Source organism: Grammomys surdaster, unplaced genomic scaffold (assembly GCF_004785775.1).
Source record: "Grammomys surdaster isolate TR1022 unplaced genomic scaffold, NIH_TR_1.0 67, whole genome shotgun sequence".
Classification (NCBI taxonomy): Eukaryota; Metazoa; Chordata; class Mammalia; order Rodentia; family Muridae; genus Grammomys; species Grammomys surdaster.
Window position 1 is genome coordinate 22276303 of NW_021604569.1, and position 19974 is coordinate 22296276.

Genomic DNA, 19974 nt, shown 5'->3' on the forward strand with positions numbered 1-19974 from the left:
AAAAGATGTATTTTGAAAGTCCTTGCTTTGTTTAATTTTAGCATTAGAGACTTTTTTTTGTAAATTATGCTTTGTTTTATTTCTGTTTGACCTAAGAAATAAAAACCCAGAGTTTTATAAAACTTCAAAGATGAGCATTCTTAGATCTGTGTCTTTCTGCATTCAGTCTTTGCTGTCTGGCATTTCCACTGTCTATTCGATGGAAGAACTTTGAAGAACAGGAGAAAACATATAACCTTCAGGATTTACTGCCAAGATTGCACAGTCAGGTTCCCAGCATGTGCCCTCATGCATGTTAGGAGGGAAAATGAGGCATATCTCTTCCCCTTCAATTTTGACAACTTGTAAAATCACTTTGATACTGAGGTATCAAAAACTGTGAAGGAGCCGGGCGGTGGTGGCGCACGCCTTTAATCCCAGCACTTGGGAGGCAGAGGCAGGTGGATTTCTGAGTTCGAGGCCAGCCTGGTCTACAGAGTGAGTTCCAGGATACCCAGGGCTATACAGAGAAACCCTGTCTCGAAAAACCAAAAAAACAAAACAAAACAGAACAGAGGAAAAAAAAGAAAAAACTGTGAAGGAGTTCACTGAAACAGATGTGCCCAATCCAGCTGAGTGGTAGGTGAGGCTGCTAAACTGGTTTCAAACGCTGGGAACAAGATGCCTCCCATCAGGACAAGTGCTAACTATCATATTCCACAGACTGATGGTACCCAGGTCATTCCTACTTCAGCTTCAAGTATCCATTCAAAGCCCTTAGGGGCCATTGCTAGTATTTCACAATGCCACGAGACACGATGCAATCCCACAATGCTCTGTCAGATAAATGACTCAACAACTCCATTCAGTTACTCAGCTCAATTAAAGACATGTGAATTTGTGTGAGGAGTAGAGGAAGCCCTGAACTAATGAAATTTTAGTGGATGTGTGTTGTTGATCCTGTGTATTGTAAACACCGACACAGCCATATCCAGGACTCCAATGCCTCAGCCCCATGGGAGTGGCAAAGCTTCTTGGGATAGGCTGAGAAGGAATCTGAGTACGAATGTTCACAGTCTGCATAAAATGTCACCACGGCTGTCTCCCCGTCTGATGGGGAGACTACTCCCCTACAGCCTGCTCCTATTGAGATTAGCTAACCTGCCTCTTTGATTGAGCTGTACCCCATCACCACGCCTTCCTGCTTATCTGAGTGCAATAACCCTGTCTCAGCTGTTTGCAAGAATCTTGCTTCCTTGTTCATCTGTACAGAGTAAGTAAGCATCTGGTGCTTTAGTTTCTCCATCGCAGAGCTCAGAAGTTGCCCAGCTTTTCTCTGTCTGTTTTCCCTTCCTCCCTCACTGGGGCAGGCTGGATAATCCCTGGAGCCACAAGGATACAGCGAATTTGCAAAATAATCTCATGCTTTCTTAGGAAATGGGAGGTCTCATCTATACGTATTTTCAACATTTCTCTAGATTTCTGTGAACCTGGATCAAATATATTTTTTGGCAGATGATGGATGTTCTTGTATGATATAAAATCATCGCCGGGAGGTGGTGGTGCACGCCTTTAATCCCAGAACTTGGGAGGCAGAGGCAGGCGTATTTCTGAGTTCGAGGCTAGCCTGGTCTACAGAGTGAGTTCCAGGACAGCCTGAGTTACACAGAGAAACCCTGTCTCAAAAAAACCAAAAAAATAAAAAAAATAAAATCATGTGCTCTGAAACTAGTTTTACCAAAGAACATGTTCTATGGGATGCTTTAACGAGGATACTTTGTCAATCAATGTTAAAATCCGTGGAAGTACATATACCCACTGACAAAATTTTACCAAGAGGGAATTACGTCTTCCAGAGGTCTGGATGGAGACCGCCAAGCTTGCGCACACCAACGCATGGTGGCTGGGTTGATTTGGATGAACTTAGAGACATTCTCATTTCTTCTCATTTATTGCTTCATTCCCATTGAGTAATATTCTCTTAAGTCAATGAAAGCACTTCTATCAAAAGCTGACAATCAACACCATACTCCTGTGTTTAGCTTAAGTCAAAAGATCACATGACGTGGGATAAACTGATTTTCTAGGCCAGATGCTGGAAAGAAACACTGGAGTTGATTAGTAAAAAATCATCCTGAAACCCTGTCTCAAAAAACAAAAACAACAAAAAAATCATTCTGAAAATACTTTTCTGAACTTTTATTATTTAGACAGTAGAAACCACCTCTATCCAGATACAGTTTTATCCGTGGATAATCTCACTGTATAGGGAAGCCTTTTGTTTGTCTGAGACAGGGTCTCTATATGTAGCCCTGGCTGCCATGCAAGCTGATATAGATCAGGCTAGCCTTGAACTTGAAGAGATCTGCCCACCTCTGCCTCCCATGTGCTGGAACTAGAGGCATGCACCACTCACTATATGAAAGCTTTTAGTCAGCAAAAATAAGGGTAACACTGATTTTTGAAAGCAAGAATAGAAGGACCTCTTTTTGAATGTGAAACTTCTATTTTCTTTCTGTTTCATTGAGACAGAGGCTTACCTGTGTCGTCCTGGCTGGCCTTGAACTCACAGAGATACAAACAGATCTACAGTGCTGGGGTTAAAAAGCATGCATCCCCAAGTCCAGGCTGGAATCTACTTTTTTTTCTTTTTCCTTTTTTTTTTTTCTTTTTTTTTTGGTTGTTCGAGACAGGGTTTCTCTGTGTAGCCCTGGCTGTCTCGGAACTCACTCTGTAGACCAGGCTAGCCTTGAACTCAGAAATCCGCCTGCCTCTGCCTCCCAAGTGCCGGGATTAAAGGCGTGCGCCACCACCGCCGGGCAGAATCTACTTTTAAAATGCCTATCTTGTTACTAATTTCAGCTTGTCTTGCTGCCTTTCTTAGTTTATACAGACTGATGTCCTGTCACGGTGTGGGGAACTCCTGACATTTTAGGATTCAGGCCCCAGGTTTTATACTTGTGGCTACTGCAGCAGTCAGGCAAGCCCTCAATTACTTAGATTACTGTATCAACTTCTTTAGTTGCAGAAATGCTGTGATTGAAAATTATTATTGTGTGTATTAATTGGTTGCATGTGTGTACCACATGTCTGGCACCCAAGCAGACCAGGAGGAGGCCTCAGTTCCCCAGGACCTGCAGTTACAGATAGTTACGAGCTGTCCTGTGGAGCTCTAAAAGAGCAGCCAGCACTCGTAACTGCTGAGCCATCTCTATAGCCCCTGTGCAATGTTACATATAATTTCAGTCATGTGATTCATTTGAATGATTCATTGAAGTATATAAGCCACAGCCCTTTTGGTATTCTAGTCTTAGGCTCTGTCCAATACCCAATTTCCAGTTCCTACTTTTAGCATGCCAATATCAAGCACATCACTTTCTTACATTTCAGTTCTTTTTTTCTTTTTAAGATTTATTTATTTATTATATATGAATACACTGTAGCTGTCTTAAGACACACCAGAAGAGGGCATCAGATCTCATTACAGATGGTTGTGAGCCACCATGTGGTTGCTGGGATTTGAACTCAGGACCTCTGGAAGTGCAGTCAGTGCTCTTAACCACTGAGCCATCTCTCCAGCCCTACATTCAGTTCTAACACTTCCTGGGACTTTGTAGTCTTGTCCCTTGAATTACAAGAATCCCCTTATTCGTGTGCAAAATGTGTGAAGTGTTTGCTTTCATTACTTAGAAAATGCACAGGATGGCTGCTAAGCTCATGCTCAGACCAAGAGCACGAAGAAGAGGGAAGACATTTTCTGTGTATGACATTTCCCGTGTATCGTTTTTTCAAGTTTGGGAAATGTCAACATTACTTCAGACAGGCAAACCAGACACACCTTCAACTCACATCAGGCAGAGTCTTAGTTAAGTTACAGGTAATTACCTTGAACTGAGGTCTTCTCCTACAGTTACCCGGAAGTGGTTCTTCCACAGGACAAATGGTTTCCAACACATCCCCAGCTGAGTGCTGCGGCTCTGAGCTGCTTTTGTTTGGCTTGCTGTTATTCTCTGTCATGTCTCGAGTGAGAGACTCTCTCCCAGGCACTTTCATTGAAGGAACTTCTGGATGTCCAGGTGCACATTCTTTGTCATATTTCTTATTTATTTCAAGGTCTTCAGACATTTTTTTCAGATGCAAAGGTGAGGGGTGAATTTGCTTGCTCTCCTTCTCAGACAGGGGATAGATTGGCAAGGTTGGATCTGCAGGTGTGTTCTGCATTTGGGGGCATGTCTTCAAAAGGGCTGGATCCTTCAGGGGTCACAAGATATAGATGAGAAAAATAGTAAGAAATAAATATATATTTTACATTTAAATTTCTTAATATATGTTTAATGTCAGAATCACTGGGCAGTGTATTTTTAAAAAGAAAATCTTCAGCAACATGAGAATAAAAATATGAACTGGAAAAGTTCTGTTAGTCACTGTTGTTTGGACAAAACAATTATGTGTTAATTATTAATCAATCCGCTGTGTGTTAATTTACCAAAGATGAATTGTTTATTTTTAATATTATAAATTTGTCCTTATATAAAAATATTTGACCTCTTAGGCCTCAAAAAGTAAATGCCAGTGAGCTTCAGCCCATTATCTGATGAATAACTGAGCAGAGTGAAATTATTAGAACCAACCCCAAAGCTTTACATTGCTGAGAGCCAGAGCATTAACAGCAACCACACAAAAACTAATTGCTAAGTCTTAATTTAAATTACATACCAGGATGCTGTGACATCTCTATGGGCTTTGAGTGTTATGGGTGAATATACTCTAGCACTCACAAAAGACATTAGGTAACAGCATCGGCCACTTCCTAAATACCTAAGCTTATATCCACAGACAAAAGCCACTCCGCCTTAACCAGAGGAACCTCCCCTCACCATAAATAATGGCAAAGGCAAAGACTCTAGGTTTCCCAATATGCTGAGAGTAAGTGACCATTGAATGCTCGGCCTTAAATGAGGCATTCCTAACACCACCGCTCGCCCCATAAGTCTCAGGGAACACTGAGGATGAAGGGATCTAAAGTGTAAGACAGACAGACAGGTGAAGGGCTGTGAGATGCCATCCTAGACTCAGCACAGCCAAAGCAATCATTAACTTGCAATGGCTGTGGCCATCTGCATTGGGGTCACACAAGACTGGCCTGTCAATAATCAATCATGGAAAGGGGAGGGGTTTGGGGATCCTATGTTTACTGCTAACTATTGGCTATTGATAGATCCTGAGAAAAGGGAAATCATTGTCTTCAGTTGTGTACCCACAGCTGAGCCCACTGGGATCCTATATGTGCCATGAAAACCTGATTACATAGACACTGTTGGTAAAAACAAAGCAAAACGAATGGACATGGCTGTGTGAGAGAGTACAGGATGGGGGTGGATGGATGGTAGGGAGATGGGAGAGGGTTGTGGTGAGAGGGGTCAGTATGCATTGTGACTGTTAAGGTCTAGGTAACTGTTACCTGTCTATTCTGCTGTCTTAGATAGGGTTTTACTGCTATGAACAGACACCATGACCAAGACAAGTCTTATAAAGGACAACATTTAATTGTGGCTGGCTTACAGGTCCAGAGGTTCAGTCATTATCATCAGGTAGGAGCATGAGAGCATCCAGGAAGACATGGTACAGGAGGAACTGAGAGTTCTACATCTTCATCTGAAGGCTGCTAGCAGAATACTGACTTCTAGGCATACACCTATTCCAACAAGGCTACACCTTCTAATAGTACCACACCCTGGGCCAAGCATATACATTCCACTCCCTGGCCCCATAAGCTTGTTCAAACATATGAGTCTATGGGGGCCACACCTAAACATAGCAGAATGCAAAATCCATTTAGTCCCCAAAGTCTATAGCAGTCTCAACAATCTTAAAAGTCCAAAGCTCAAGGTCTCTTCTGAGATTCACTCAACCACTTAACTGTAATCCACAAAGCAAGACAGGAAACAAGCTGGGCAAACTCCAAACTCTGTGTCTCCGTGTCTGATGCCAAAGAAGTCTTCAGATCTCCAACTCCCTTTTCATCTTTGCTGATGGCAACAAACTTCTTTCTGCTGGGCTGGTTCCACTCCCTGTTAGCATCTTTCCTCAGCAGATAGCCCACAGCTCTGACATCTCAAACATCTTAGAGTCTCCAAGGCAATTTCAATATTACAGTCTCTTGTTTCAATGTCTGGGATCCACACATGATCTTCTGGGATCCTCCAAAGGGCTCCTCCAGCTCTGTCCTCTGTAGCATTCTAAGTTCAGGTTGATCCACTCCACTGATGCTGTTATGTTCATGGTGATCATCCTGTGATACTGGCATCTCCAATACACTGGGGTCTTCCACTGTGATTAGGCTTCACCAATAGCCTCTCACAGGCTCTCTTTATGGTGCCAAGCCTCAACTCCTTTGGATGGCCCCTTCAGTCCTGAGCTGTCAACTGCAGCTGAGGTTGCACCTTCACCAATGGCCTTCCATGGCCTCTCACAGTGCCAAGTCTCAGGGGCCTTCATGACCCCTTCATGCCTTCAAAACTAGTACCACTTGGGTGACTCTTACATATCACCAAGTACAGCTGCAGCATGAGGTACAATCTTGGCTATCTTTGGAATACAGTTTCTTTATGCTCTCAGAAAATACATGCCAGAAGATTTTATCTCATGATTCTGGCCTCTTTTAATCACCACTAATTTCTTAGCTTCAGCTAACCAGCATCAATTGTCCCAATTGTCTCTTCTAATTTTCACTCTAAAGCCAGAGGCACATGGCCAAAGCTGCCGAGTTCTGCTGCTTGCTGGGGCTGGAACATGCCCCCCACCTCAATTTATTCTATTACCAGCTTTCTGTTTTCCGATTTCCTCTCAACCTAAACTTCTCTTTCCTGGTACTTGCTCTGTAGATTGACTTTGAGCTCAGAGATCTGCATGGTTCTGTCTCCTGTAATGCTAGGATTAAAGGTGTGTACCACCAAGCCTGAAATTAAACTTTTCTTTACCTATTGAACTCAGACATTTGCTGTCTTTGCCTCCTGGGATTAAAGGCTTGTACTACCATGCCTGGACTTAAATTTAGCTGAGTGGGATCTTGCCCTAAGGTCACTACTCCCTTAACTCAATTTAATATCCTTGTACACAGAATTCAGCTCTGTTTCATTTCCTGGAGCCCCTTTAATATTCAAACCATATATTTTATATTTTTCCTTTATCAGCTTGCTATGCTTGTTTAAAATGTTCTTCATGAGACTTAACCAGAGAACAAAGTCTATGAAGACTGTTTCTGAGACTTCCTTTGTCAGTGCAATTAATCTGAGTCTCTTCACCTTAGCCTCATGTAGTCTCTTCAGACAAGGGCAAAAAGTAGCCACATTCTTCACCAAAATACCACAAAAACAGTCTCTAGGCCTCATACTGAAATTCTCTTCTGAAACCTCTTGAGCCAGGTTCTCACAAATCAAATCACCCTCAGTCACAAAGTCTTCCATATTCCTACTAGGATAGACCATTAAGCCCCACTTAAAGCAGTCCACTGCTTTCCAAATCCAAAGTCCCCAAATCCACATTCTTCCAAACAAAAGCATGGTCAGCCCCATCACAGCAATACCCCACTCCTGGTACCAACTTCTGTCTTAGTTAGGGTTTTTCTGCTGTGAACAGACACCATTACCAAGACAAGTCTTATAAAGGACAACATTTAATTGTGGCTGGCTTACAGGTTCAGAGGCTCAGTCCATTATCATCAAGGAAGGAGCATGGCAGCATCCAAGCAGACATGGTGCAGGAGGAGCTGAGAGTTCTACATCTTCATCTGAAGGCTGCTAGCAGAATACTGACTTCCAGGCAGCTAGGGTGAAGGTCTTAAAGCCTACACTTACAGTGACACACCCACTCCAACAAGCCTACACCTTCTAATAGTACCACTCCCTGGGCCAAGCATATACAAATCATCACACCTGCCATTTTGTGCAGTTACTAATGTCATGAGGAAACTTTCTCATATGTTCTTACTAGCATGTTCTGTGCATGGGTGTTCTTAGACACTAATCACAATAGAAGTCAATTAGGACTGCTTTGTATAGTTAGCCACAATAATCTCAGACCCAATCAACCACCAGGCAGCACTTTATGCAGTTATGTATGAGCTTTTATGGTTTTTGCTTTTATAAGCTGCCCCTGGGATGGATCTCGACATAAGAGAGACACCTGCACCAATATAAGAAACTACTTAGAATAAGGCTTTCACCTTGAGTAGGGGTGGAGTAAAGTTTAAGTTTCCAAGACCTCCCTGGGAACTGACATCTGCTTGTCAAAAAGAGACATATATGTGGGTAACTGACATCCTGGTTGGCAAGTTAAAACATGAATGTTAGACAAGGCAAGTCCCCTGCCCCAGTTGAGTACCCCAATCAATGGAAGCAAGATAAGTATACAACAAAGACACGTTTCTACGGAAATCCCCTATCCCTAAATCCTGATTGGTAGAATAACTTGACACAGATGTTTGTGCATTTTAGGCTTAAAAGTCCTATAGGATCTTAACTCAATGTTGCAGCCACCTCCTGAGTCTTATTTGTGGTTCTGATGGATCAGTCTTAGTATGTGGCATTCAATAAACTATCCCTGTTTGGCTGAGATTAGTGTCTGAGTGGTTTGTGTGGCAATTCCCAGACCCCAACAGTGACCTTGTGACATTGTCTAAGAACAGGTTTAACTAAAAATATTTCACCAGTCATGGTAGCACATGCCTTTAATTCCAGTACTTGAGGTGGGCAGATCTCTGTGAGCTCTTTTAGCCTCGTCTATAACATGAGTTATAAGACAACCAGGGCTACACAGAGAAAGGTTGTCTCAAAAAACCAATCTAAACCAAACCAAACCAAACAAACAAGCAAAAACTTTACTAGCACATATCAAATCATGGCCTTGACATTGAACAACACAGAAAGTGATAGTTTCTATACCACTGATACACTAACTACAGCTAAGGTGTGTCTCAGTAGGGATGGGCGTATTTTATGCCTGTTATCTCCTTCAATACAGAAGCTGAAGACAATTAGACACCAAGAGACAGTATCACTTCTTTGAATTTCCCACTAGCTATTGCAGATGTAGCACAACAATTTTAAGTCACAAGAAATGATTCTCAAACAGCAGCCATCACTGTTAGGCACATGCAAGTTCAAGTACACAGGTCTATGGCTCAGACCTTCCCTCATCCTGTGAGGAAGTTATACATGGAAGCAGGACGACTACTCAGAAAAATGTCTGCTGTCAAGCAACAAACTAAACTGACTATAGCTTCTAAGAACACACCGTTTTATTACTAGTTAAGATGTTTAAAACATTACATGTCAAGTATGATATAAAATTGCTGCTGAAAAGCTGATTGTTCAAGTGCTGTTTGGGGTATGGCACATTATTAACACAAAGAAAACATGACAGAGAGATGTGCATTAAAACTGTGCATACCGACAGCTGAGTATTCTCACTGCTGTCGAGATTCCTTTGTTCCAGCTGTGATGTCTCCTCAGAGTCCACTTCTGCTGAAACACACATACAGTTCCTGTAAAAAGCTACTCACTCATAGGTTATAAAGAACAGCACTTAAAAGTAAATGAAAAGAATAAAACTCTAAAGGATAATGGTTATTTTCAATTTCTTTTTCTTTTTTTTTTTTTTTTAGAGACAGGGTTTCTCTGTGTAGTCCTGGCTGTCCTGGAATTCACTCTGTAGACCAGGCTGGCCTCGAACTCAGAAATCCACCTGCCTCTGCCTCCCAAGTGCTGGGATTAAAGGTGTGTGCCACCACCGCCTGGCTATTTTCAATTTCTAAGTTAAAATTTTAAATCAAGGTTAATATGCAGGTGGCTCCTTCATTAAAAAAATTGTTATAAGCAAGCTGCTCTACACACACAAAGGGACACAACACACACTTTTTTTTTTCATTATTGGGCTTGATAAAGCCTTTGTATAAACGTGGAAACCTGAACAGCCCAAACCTGATTACAGTCATTCGGACAGTGGTTGAATGCGGCCTCTAGATACCCCAATGTTAGAAAAATTCTACAAACCCAGACTTGACTCTGTTGACAAGATCTCCAGAAGCAAAATGTTAAGACAGGAAAGAGGGAGATACATACAACTACACCATTTTATTTTTGGCCTCATAATACTACATTTTACACAACTCTTGTAAATCACTGAGCCCAAAATTAATAGGATGTGTTTGCACATTTATGAGTAATGAAGCATTGTTGTTCATTTGGTGACAAATTCCCTTCTTTGCTGCAGCCAGATCCTCAGAGGTGATGATGACACAGAGAAACTGATGTCCTTCCTATGTACCCACTTATGTTTATCAGCAAGTCTACTCTGTCTCCAACAAGAGAAGTCAAGTTATTTACCACCATTCAAGTCCGGAGGAGATAGCTCAGTTAGTAAAATGCCTGACGAGTTAGCATAAGGACCTGAGTTCAAATTCTAGCACCTACTTAAGAGCTGAGTGTGGCTGCACAAAACTGCAATCATAGCACAGTAGGTGGAGGAAGGCACGGGTCCCTGGAGGAGCCTGCTGGCCAGCCAGGGGAGGTAACGGATGAACTTCAGGCTCAGGGGTTGGAGGGGGACGAGGTCTCAACAGATAAAGTGGGGGTGAGGTGGGGGCAGCAAGATAGCTCAGTGGCCAAGGCATCTCCTGTCAGGTGATCCCAAGACTCATATGATGCAAGCAAAGAACCAACTCAGGTAAGACCTCTGACCTTCACATAGGTGTTATGGCACATTCCTGTGTGGCCAGCACATGCGCATACATGCACATACAAGATATGTAGCTTAGAGAAAAAAGCTGAGGTGGGCAGTGAGGTGTGGCCTCCACACACATGTGCACACTGTGGTCAATCACACACCACATGCATGTGTACACACATACATTTGTTTTACTTCCTGTTCCATGGACTCCTTCTTTCTTTTTTATATTTTGAGACAGGGTTTCTCTGCATAGCCCTGGCTATCCTAGCATTTACTGTGTAGACCAGGCTGGGCTTGAACTCACAGAGATCCGAATGCCTCTGCCTCTCAAGTGCTAGGATTAAAGGTGTGTGCCACTGTTCCTGGCTTCTTCAGGAGATCCATACAAGCTGCAGGGACTGAGCTCTCAAGCATGGCTGCTTTGGAGCTGATGCTTGAGCTAGAATTTCAGAGCGACTTAAATAAACTGCACAGACAGCAGCCAGGGCTGAGGCAGGCCTAAGAGCACATGCTTGTCTAAGGACAAGGGTCTACGTGGACAGCACCCCCACATCTACTGGTCAGCATGTGCGTGCTCCAGTGGTTCGGCCAGCTGACAAGACCAGCTGCCAGAGGCCTTGTTTTACAATAGTCTAACCAAGAGTTCACCTTTCCATTTTAGACTCTGGCCTCTAGTTGCCCCTTATCAGACAATTCACATTTCAATTGCCAAAGGTGTTATGGACTCTGTGATAAGATTTTTAAAGATCTGTGGTGTTTTATTGTTTTTCTTATTTCTCCATGACAATTTCAACTTTTTCTTCTCTAAAACCTTTTAAATAATGGGAAATAACACTTTCCACAACACTAAACTCTATACCCAGGTGGCTGAGCAGACATATTTAAATTTGTTTATGATTAAAAATGAAACACAACTGTACCTGGCACCATAGGTCTCTGGGGGCATCTCTCCGGTGAGGAAGAAAGGACTGAGATTCTACCTGGAACTGGAAGCTGTCTCCCTGTCTCTCCCTTTGTTTTTGACTTTGTGAAGAAGCGTTCCAACTCCCTGCTCTTTGCTGGGCAGAGCAGCCTCATGTTCTTCATCACTCTGTCCTATTGGCCTTTCCTTTCTTCCCTCCTCCTCCCCTCCCTCCCATCTCTAAGCCCTAACTTTCTGCAGGTCTCAGGATATCTTGACATGGAACCCGTATCGAGCATTCAGAGGCCCTCTCCTCTTGTCCTGGAATGACAGACCCCAGGCCCCTTTTTGTCCATCCCCCTACCTTCATCTAGTTGGTGCATTTCTCTGGCTGTAGGGCACATGTCTACCGCTCAGTCGGTGACGGCTAGCCCAGTGATGTCAGGACTGCTCGCCCTTACCTGCTGCCTGCTCTGTTTCCAGATACTGCACTTGCTGATCTGTGGCATCAGACAGAATCCCCTCACACTTGTTCAGCAAATTCTCAGAGACACTCTGCAAAAATCGATACCCATGATTAGTCTGCAAACAGTTCCCAAGCATTTCATAAAACAGTATCCGAAGTTTTCCTATTCACCATTTCTTTATTTTTTACTTTGTTATTAAAAAATCTTGGAAACAAAAATGTCACACACTAAAATTAACCAGACCTAAAGACTATAAAAGTTAATAACTTCTTAATGAAATTCCTATTTCAAAAAACATTGTTTTGAAAGTAAGTAAATGTCAAGTTCCTGAACATGTCTATAGAGGATCTTTTGCAAAATTTCTAGATCAAGCCAGTATTTTTTCTTCGTATGGTGACCAATCTTTGTATACGGAGTTGTAGGGCCCAGGGCTATCATATGTATTAAACAAAACTGGATGGCACACCTATCTCAGCAAGGAACTACACTTTAGGATGTCTGCCTTCGATTTGTATTTGCACTGGAATTAAATGTCTATATAAAACACTTCAAATTAAAGTTTATATGTATAGTGCCTGTAATATAAATGAGGGCAGAAAAAAATTCTGTCTTTGAGACAGTATCTTTCTGTGTCACTCAGACTGACTTCCAACACAACTTACAGGGTTGGTGCTGTCATCGCGTGCACACCAGCCTCATCCCTATCCAATGCTGGGGTTACTAGCCTGTGCAGCCGTACCCAGAAAATGCCCAAAATGCTTCCAATTGACTGACCCTGCTTTGGTTGTAAAGCTCCATATTTGCCATGATCACATCTTGGCGAGCATAGGCACGGACGGTAGGACCTTCATTTTGGTAAGCAGGAGTTTTGGTGATCTGGATGTACAGTGGGAAATTACTGATGGCAGGCGGATGACTAAAAAGTGAAAGTAGTAAGAAAAGCACTGAGAAGGGCTGGAGGATGGCTTTGTGGGTTAGAACGCTGGCTGTTCTTCCAGAGGCCCCAGGTTCGATTCCCAGCACCTGTGTGGTGGCTCACAAACTTCTCTAACTCCAGTTATAGATATACATGCAGGCAAAACACACACTTAGAATAAAAGTAAATCTAAAAAAAAAAAGACCATCATGCAAATATTAGACATGCACGGGATTATCTCTTCATTACATAAAGACCACACAGTATTTCAAGTCTGGAGAAGAAGGAATGTTAAGAGCAGTTACTTACTAAATGTCTATAAAATGTCGGGTGCTGAATTCACGCCCTTCCTTCCTAGTATACAAAGGACACACCCAGGGTGGTTTAAGGAGCAGAAGCCACGGTGTCACATTCCTTTGCTTAGGAAATAGAAAGTAGCCTACATGGCTACACAATCTCATACACACATACTCGATTTGATTAGTAAAAAAATTTCACCAACAGACAACAGGCATCCAATTCACACCAGCAAAAGAACAACTACCTCATTTTCAAGGTGGACTTTCTCCCAGGCCAGGATCTCTTCCTCCAATATCCGGAACTCGCTGTCAGACAGCCTGTTCTGCATTTCTTCATTCTCAAAAGCTCTTGCCGTCTGGCCATCAGGGGGCGCATCACTGGTGGCTCCCACAGTACGCACTGGGGCTTCACAATTGCCCTTGAAGGGCAATGGCTTCAGGGACAAGTCCTGTGTGCCTTTACTTTTCCTGTACATGTCGCTTACAAGAAGGGTAGAATCACTCCAACTTATTATTTCGCTCACCTGACTCCTTTCCTTGACGTTTGAAAGCCTTTTAGCATCACTGGATTTCAGCATGTGTCCGATATCTAACTGCCAGTCAGTGCGTTTTGGTTTCATAGTTTTTTGCAATTGGCTCTTGAACTCACGGCCTTCTTGCTTTTCACCCATATGTACTTCTGGGTATTTCCCTTTTACCTTTCTACTTTCAATATTTTTAGAAGATTTCTCCTTTCTTTTGTGAAAAGATTCTTCCAATTCAGAAGTGTTATTTTCACAGTCTAATTTATTTCTCATTATGGGAAACTTAGTAAGTGACTGGCCACTGTATTCCATGACCTGAGAGGATGAGGAAGATGGAAAGGCATTTCCAAGGCTACTTTCCTCCTGTCTGGGAAAGATCCGCAGTGCTACAGAGTCCAGCGCTGCAATCACATCTCTGTGGCCACAGTCAAGCATACTGTTAGTGGGGGCTGACCTCAAGTGAGCTTTTCCTGAGGCATCAGGTGGTCGCTCTTCCTTGTGGTAAACATTAGCTTCGACACCTTCATAGATCTCACCACCCTTCTGGGTTGGCTTGTTTATGACACGTTGCTCAGTTTCTTTACCCTCCGGTTTTTTTCCTTCAGTCAACAACTTTCCTCCACATACTGGCCCCTTAGCAGGGTTTGAAAGTCCAGATGTATCTTCCTCATCAGAAACCGTGTCCATCTCTGGCTCCTGAGACCTTTCTTGGAGTTGTGAAAGTGGAGGGCTCATCTGCTTGGCTTGATGCTGGGATGCTCTGGATGCCAGGGGATGTTTTTCTAATCCATCCTTGTCCTTAGAAATCATAGGGCAGGGACAAACAAGCAAAAAGATTTAATGTGTACCATTTGGCTTTTCATAATATACGTTTAGTTACACAAGAATCATATGATTAAAATTAACAAATAAAATTAGTTTAGGGCTGGTGAGATGCCTCTGAGTAAGTAAAGGGGCTTCCACCAAAGCCCAACAGTCTGGGTCCAACCCTCAGAGTCTACACGATGGAAACAGACGAACAACGCTCCAAAGCTGGCCTCTCATCTAACCTTCATGGGATGCTGAGATGTGTACCTGCTCCCACACATACAATAAATAAATGTAAAATGAAAATCCCTCACTTATCTTAGTCTTCCCAGAAGAGTCCATGACCCAGAAGACTTAACACTACCACTGTTACTTAGACTGATCCTTGCTTGGTATGTGTTAGGTAATTTTAAATACTACAAGAACATTTATTTCACCATTCTTTAAATACTGATGTTTACTGACATTTAGTCTCTGAAAATTAGTAATTGAATAGTAGGTGAACTAAGATTGTCTATTTCTATAATGGTGACACCATGTGTGTAAAACCAAATTCACGTTAGAAGAAAATTCTGCTGTTATATATGAATGGCCTCCAAATGTGATGGTTTTCTAAGTCTTCCCTGTTGAGATACAGCTTCAAGAAGTATGGCAAGCTTTACTAAGAACACAGGCACAAGAACCCTGATTTATCAAGTATCTAAAACATGCCAGATTCTTCTCAGTTAAGAAGAAAATTACTTTGGAGGTGGTTGTAGAGATCATAGGAGTCCTAACAACCATGAGAGTCTGGTGGCATGCAGCTGAGTGGTGCGGGACATGGGCTGGGTTTGGATTGAGGTCCTTTATATACAAACAGTGTTGGTGGTAAGTCAACAGAGGTTTCTGATTGTCCCATTTCTGGGGGTATTGTAAAAAGTAAGTAGTCATTTTCCAGAGGTAACTTTGTATACAGTACTTACAAATCCATCTATCCATATGATTCTTCGGTAGCAGGTAACTCATTTTAGAAAAAAACACCTACATTGTGATTTTGTTAATTGGATGTGTATCTATCACAGGCACATAATTATCAGCAAAAGGTAAATTAAAAGAATCCAATGAAAAAAATGTACATTTTTTTAAAGAACATAGAAACTTAAATTTTATTTTCCCATTTCATGTATAGAAATAAAGAATTCTCACTGGATATATCTTGTGAGTCAATGGGAAGGGACTTGTTTGACAAACCCAAGGGCCTAAGTTTGATTCTCCCAACACAGAAAGAAAAGGAGGAAGGTGAGAAAGGGAACAAATAAAAAGGCAAAAGCAGAAAATACAAACCTGTGTCTGTAACCGACCCTTTAATAGAAGGTTCAAATGAAATTATTTTTGTATTTTTATGGATTATAGATTTAGGCATTTCATTATTTATTTTATTTTTAATTAAAATTTTTATATACTATATCTTGATCCTGTTTTCCCTTCTTCCAACTCCTCCCAGGTCTTTCCTACCCACCCAACTTTATATTCTCTCTCTCTCTGTCTTAAAAAAAAACAAAAACTCAAAAAGCTCCACAAAAAAGAAAATAAAAACAAACAGGCAAAAGACCAACCAGATAAAAGATGTCAAATCAAAGAAAAACTCCACAAAATACCACTGAGTTCATCTTGTGTTGGCCAACCACCTCCTGGGCCTGGGAACTTACCCAGTGGCACTCCATTGGGAAAATAAATAATTTCTATTTTGCAATTGACTATCAACTGCAAATAGCTTCTTAGTTGGAACCCATGTCGACTTCTCCCTCTCAGCATTGGGACCTGTCTGTCTGGAGCCTGTGCATGCTGCCTCAGTCTCTGTGAATTCCTAGTGCATCAGTCCTGTTGTGTCTGGAAGACACTGTCTCCTAGGAGCCATCCATCAGTGCTGGGTCTTACAGTCTTTCTTTTTCCTCTTTCACAACAATCCCTGAGCCTGGAAGGGAGATCTTTGAGGAAAACATCCCATTTAGGATGGGGAACTCTAAAGCCCCTCCCTCTGCACATTGCTTAGTTGTGGGTCTGTGTGTTAATTCTCATCTGCTGCAAGGGATAAGGGTTAATTAGGCAAGGCACTGATCTATGGCTATTGTTTTTGTTGTGTTCCTTTAGAAGAACCATCGTATTTGGTTCTCCCTTAGGCCCATGGGGATTTTGGCCACCCAAGCAATGTCAGACAAGGGTTCCATCTTACAGTGTGTCTTAAATTCAATCACATAGTGGTTGGTTACTCCCTCAATATGTGTGACACTATGGCACCAGCCTATCTTGCAGGCAGGTCACTGCTGTAGATTTCAGTGATTGTTGCTAGGTGATAGAGATGATTTCCTTTCTTCTCTGGTTATGTGCAGAGTACCTTCCCCTGCTATAAATGCTAGTCAGTAGGGTGAAGGTTCACAGCTTGATTTCTCTGGGTTTGATGACAGAAGTGTTGTCTTAAGCAACAGGGCCTTGCTGTCAGCTCATACAGCTCAACCAATAGCCTTGGCAGTAGCCTGTGGTATTTGGAGGAATCAATGGGAGTACCCTGGACAGCGATGCAACAAGGGGTAACCCAGTCCTGGCACTGGAGGGTTTTCTGGTGGCATCAAAAGTCAGGTTATTTGGCGATCCCATTTGGAGTCCTCTCATAGATGTCTATATTTTAGGAGCGTCTACAGCAGTATGTCTCTATATGATTTTTCAAAGGCCTTTAGTGTATGCTGTTCTTCCTAATATTTCCTCATTTGCCTTCCTTTCCCTTCCCTCTCCCAGTTCTCCTATTCGAGTTTCACTTTTATCTCTCCATAACACTGTATTCTATTTTTCCTTCCTAGGGAGATCCTCTTTTCTACCCAGTCCCTTACTAACCTCTGTGGTTATTTGGATTACAGCACACATATCGAAAGCATAAGAGCTAACATCTACACATAAGAGAAAATGTGCAATATTTGTCTTTTTGTATCCGGGTTACCTCACTCAAAATGATTTTTTTCTAGTGCCATCCATTTACCTGCAAGTTTCATAATTCTATTTTTCTTAAGAGCTGAATAATAGTTTGTTGTATAAATGTACCACATTTTTTTATTACTCATTCAGTGATTGAAGGGAAACTAGTTTTTTTTTTTTCCCATTTCCTAGCTATTGTGAATAGAACAGCAATAAATGTGGTTGAGCAAGTGTCTTTGTCGTAGGATGCAGAGTGCCTTGGGCATACACCCAAGCGTGGTATAACTAGATCTTGAGATAGATTCTTGGATCTCTGGGGAACTGCCACATTGATTTCCGTAGTGTTTGTACAAGTTTACACTCTCACTAGCAATGGAGAAACTATCCCCTTACCTCACATTCTTACCAGCATGTGCTGTCTTTTGTTTTATTCTTTTCGGCAATTCTGATAGTCATAAGATAATATTTCAAAGCAGTTTTGATTTGCATCTCCCTAATGACTAAAGATGTTGGACTCTGAGTGCTGCTCAGCCGTTTGAGAGTTCTGTTTAGATCTATACCCCATTTTAAGGTGGATTATTTATTTTCTTGACATCCAGTTTTTTGAGCTTTTTATATATTTTAGATCAGTGATTCTCAACCTTCCTAAAGCCTTTAATACAGTTTCTTATGTTAAGGTAACCCCCAAAACCATAAAATTATTTTCATTGCTAATTCATAACTGTAACTTTGCTACTGTTATGAGTTGTTTACATGTAAATATCTGACTTCCGGTGGACTCAGGCACTCCCTAGCTTTCTATTGGATGTGTGACTAGTAAAAATTCTTCCCATTCTGTAGCCTGTTCTTTGAAAGATGGTGTCCTTTGCCATACAGAAGCTTTTCAGTTTCATGAGATCGCAGTTACAGTTGATGTTGGTGCCTGAGCTGTCAGTGTCCTGCTCTGGAAGTCTGTATCCATGCCAGTAAGTCTGAATTTGTTCCTCACATTATCTCCTAGCAGATTAAGTGTATCAGGCCTTATTTTGAGGTCCATGTTCCACTTGGAGTGGAGTTTTGTGCAGGGTGATGAACATGAATCTATTTGCAGTCTTCTGCATGCAGCTGTCCAGTTTGATGAACACCAGTTGTTGAAGATGTCTTTTCTCCAGAGTGCAGTTTTGTTTTGTTTTTTTAAAAAAAAATCAAAAATCAGGTGTCTGGACTTATTATGTCTTTGATTCAATTCCACTGACAAGCATGTCTGTTTTCAGGCCAATATCATGCTGGTTTTTTTTTTCCCAAGGTCTGATTATTTACTTGTTGCTCTTTTTTGTTGTTGTTGTTTTTGGTTTTTCGAGACAGGGTTTCTCTGTATAGCCCGGGCTGTCCTGGAGCTCACTTGGTAGACCAGGCTGGCCTCAAACTCAGAGACTGGGGTTGGCTATGGGGTAGTTGTAACTTGCCTTTATTGTGTGGAGGTAATTCCCTTGTCCCTAGCTGCTCCAGGACTTTTATCATGAAGAGACTTTTGTCAAAGATCTTTTCTACATTTAATGAGGTGGTTATGTGGTTTTTGTCTTTCAGTCTGCTTATGTGGCAGATTATGTTAGTTGATTTACATATGTTGATCCACCCTGGATCTCTGGGATGAAGCCAACTTGATCATGGTAGATATCTTTTGATATGTTCTTGATTTTGTTTTGAAGATGTTTTATTGAGATATTTTGCATTTATGTTCATGAGGAAAACTTCTGTAATTTTCTTTTGTTAGATGTTTGTATGGTTTTGTATTAAGATCATAGTAGTTTCATAAAAAGAATTAGGAAATGTTCTTTTAGTTTCTATTTTTCAGAATAATTTGGGGAGTATTGATATTAATTCTTTTCTAAAGGTTTGGGAGAATTCTGTGCTAAACCCATCCCTAGGCTTTTTTAACGTGGAGATTTTCATTAGTTTTTATGGATCTGTTAAAGTTATTTCATCTTGACTTAATTTTTGGACCTAATAGAATAATATATTTGAATATTTGGTCCTTAGTTTGTACAACAGTTTTTGGGAAGGATTAGGAAGTGTGGCCTTGCTGGAGGGAATATGTCAGTAGGGGTGGCCTTTTGAGGTTTCAAGGCCTGTGTGAGGCCTAGTCCCTCTCTGCCTCTGACTTGTGGATCAGGATGTAAAGCTCTCAGGTGCTGCTTCAGCACCAGGCCTGCCTGCCTGCTGCCTGGCTCCCCACTGTGATAATTAGAGACTAGCCTTAGGAAATTATAACAAACTCCCTAATTATATGTTTTCTTTCATAAGCATTTAATTTTGTCTTGGTTATGGTGTCTTTCACAGTAAAAAACAGAAGTAACTAAGACAGCAGGTTCTATGTATAAAGAAATCCATCCATTTATTTTATATTTTTTCCAGTTTGGTAAAATAT

At 41.6% G+C, this 19974-nt stretch overlaps 1 protein-coding gene across 1 annotated transcript in view; it reads right to left on the minus strand.

Moving 5' to 3' along the window:
- The window catches only part of LOC114630727 (ankyrin repeat domain-containing protein 36C-like), a gene marked incomplete at its 5' end in the record, with an annotated part of 109288 nt that overhangs the window by 44324 nt on the left and 44990 nt on the right, over positions 1-19974 (minus strand). Inside the window, 4 exon segments of the mRNA XM_028779014.1 lie at positions 3865-4230; positions 9430-9500; positions 12070-12163; positions 13536-14612. Coding sequence (XP_028634847.1) covers positions 3865-4230; positions 9430-9500; positions 12070-12163; positions 13536-14612 — 1608 coding nt within the window.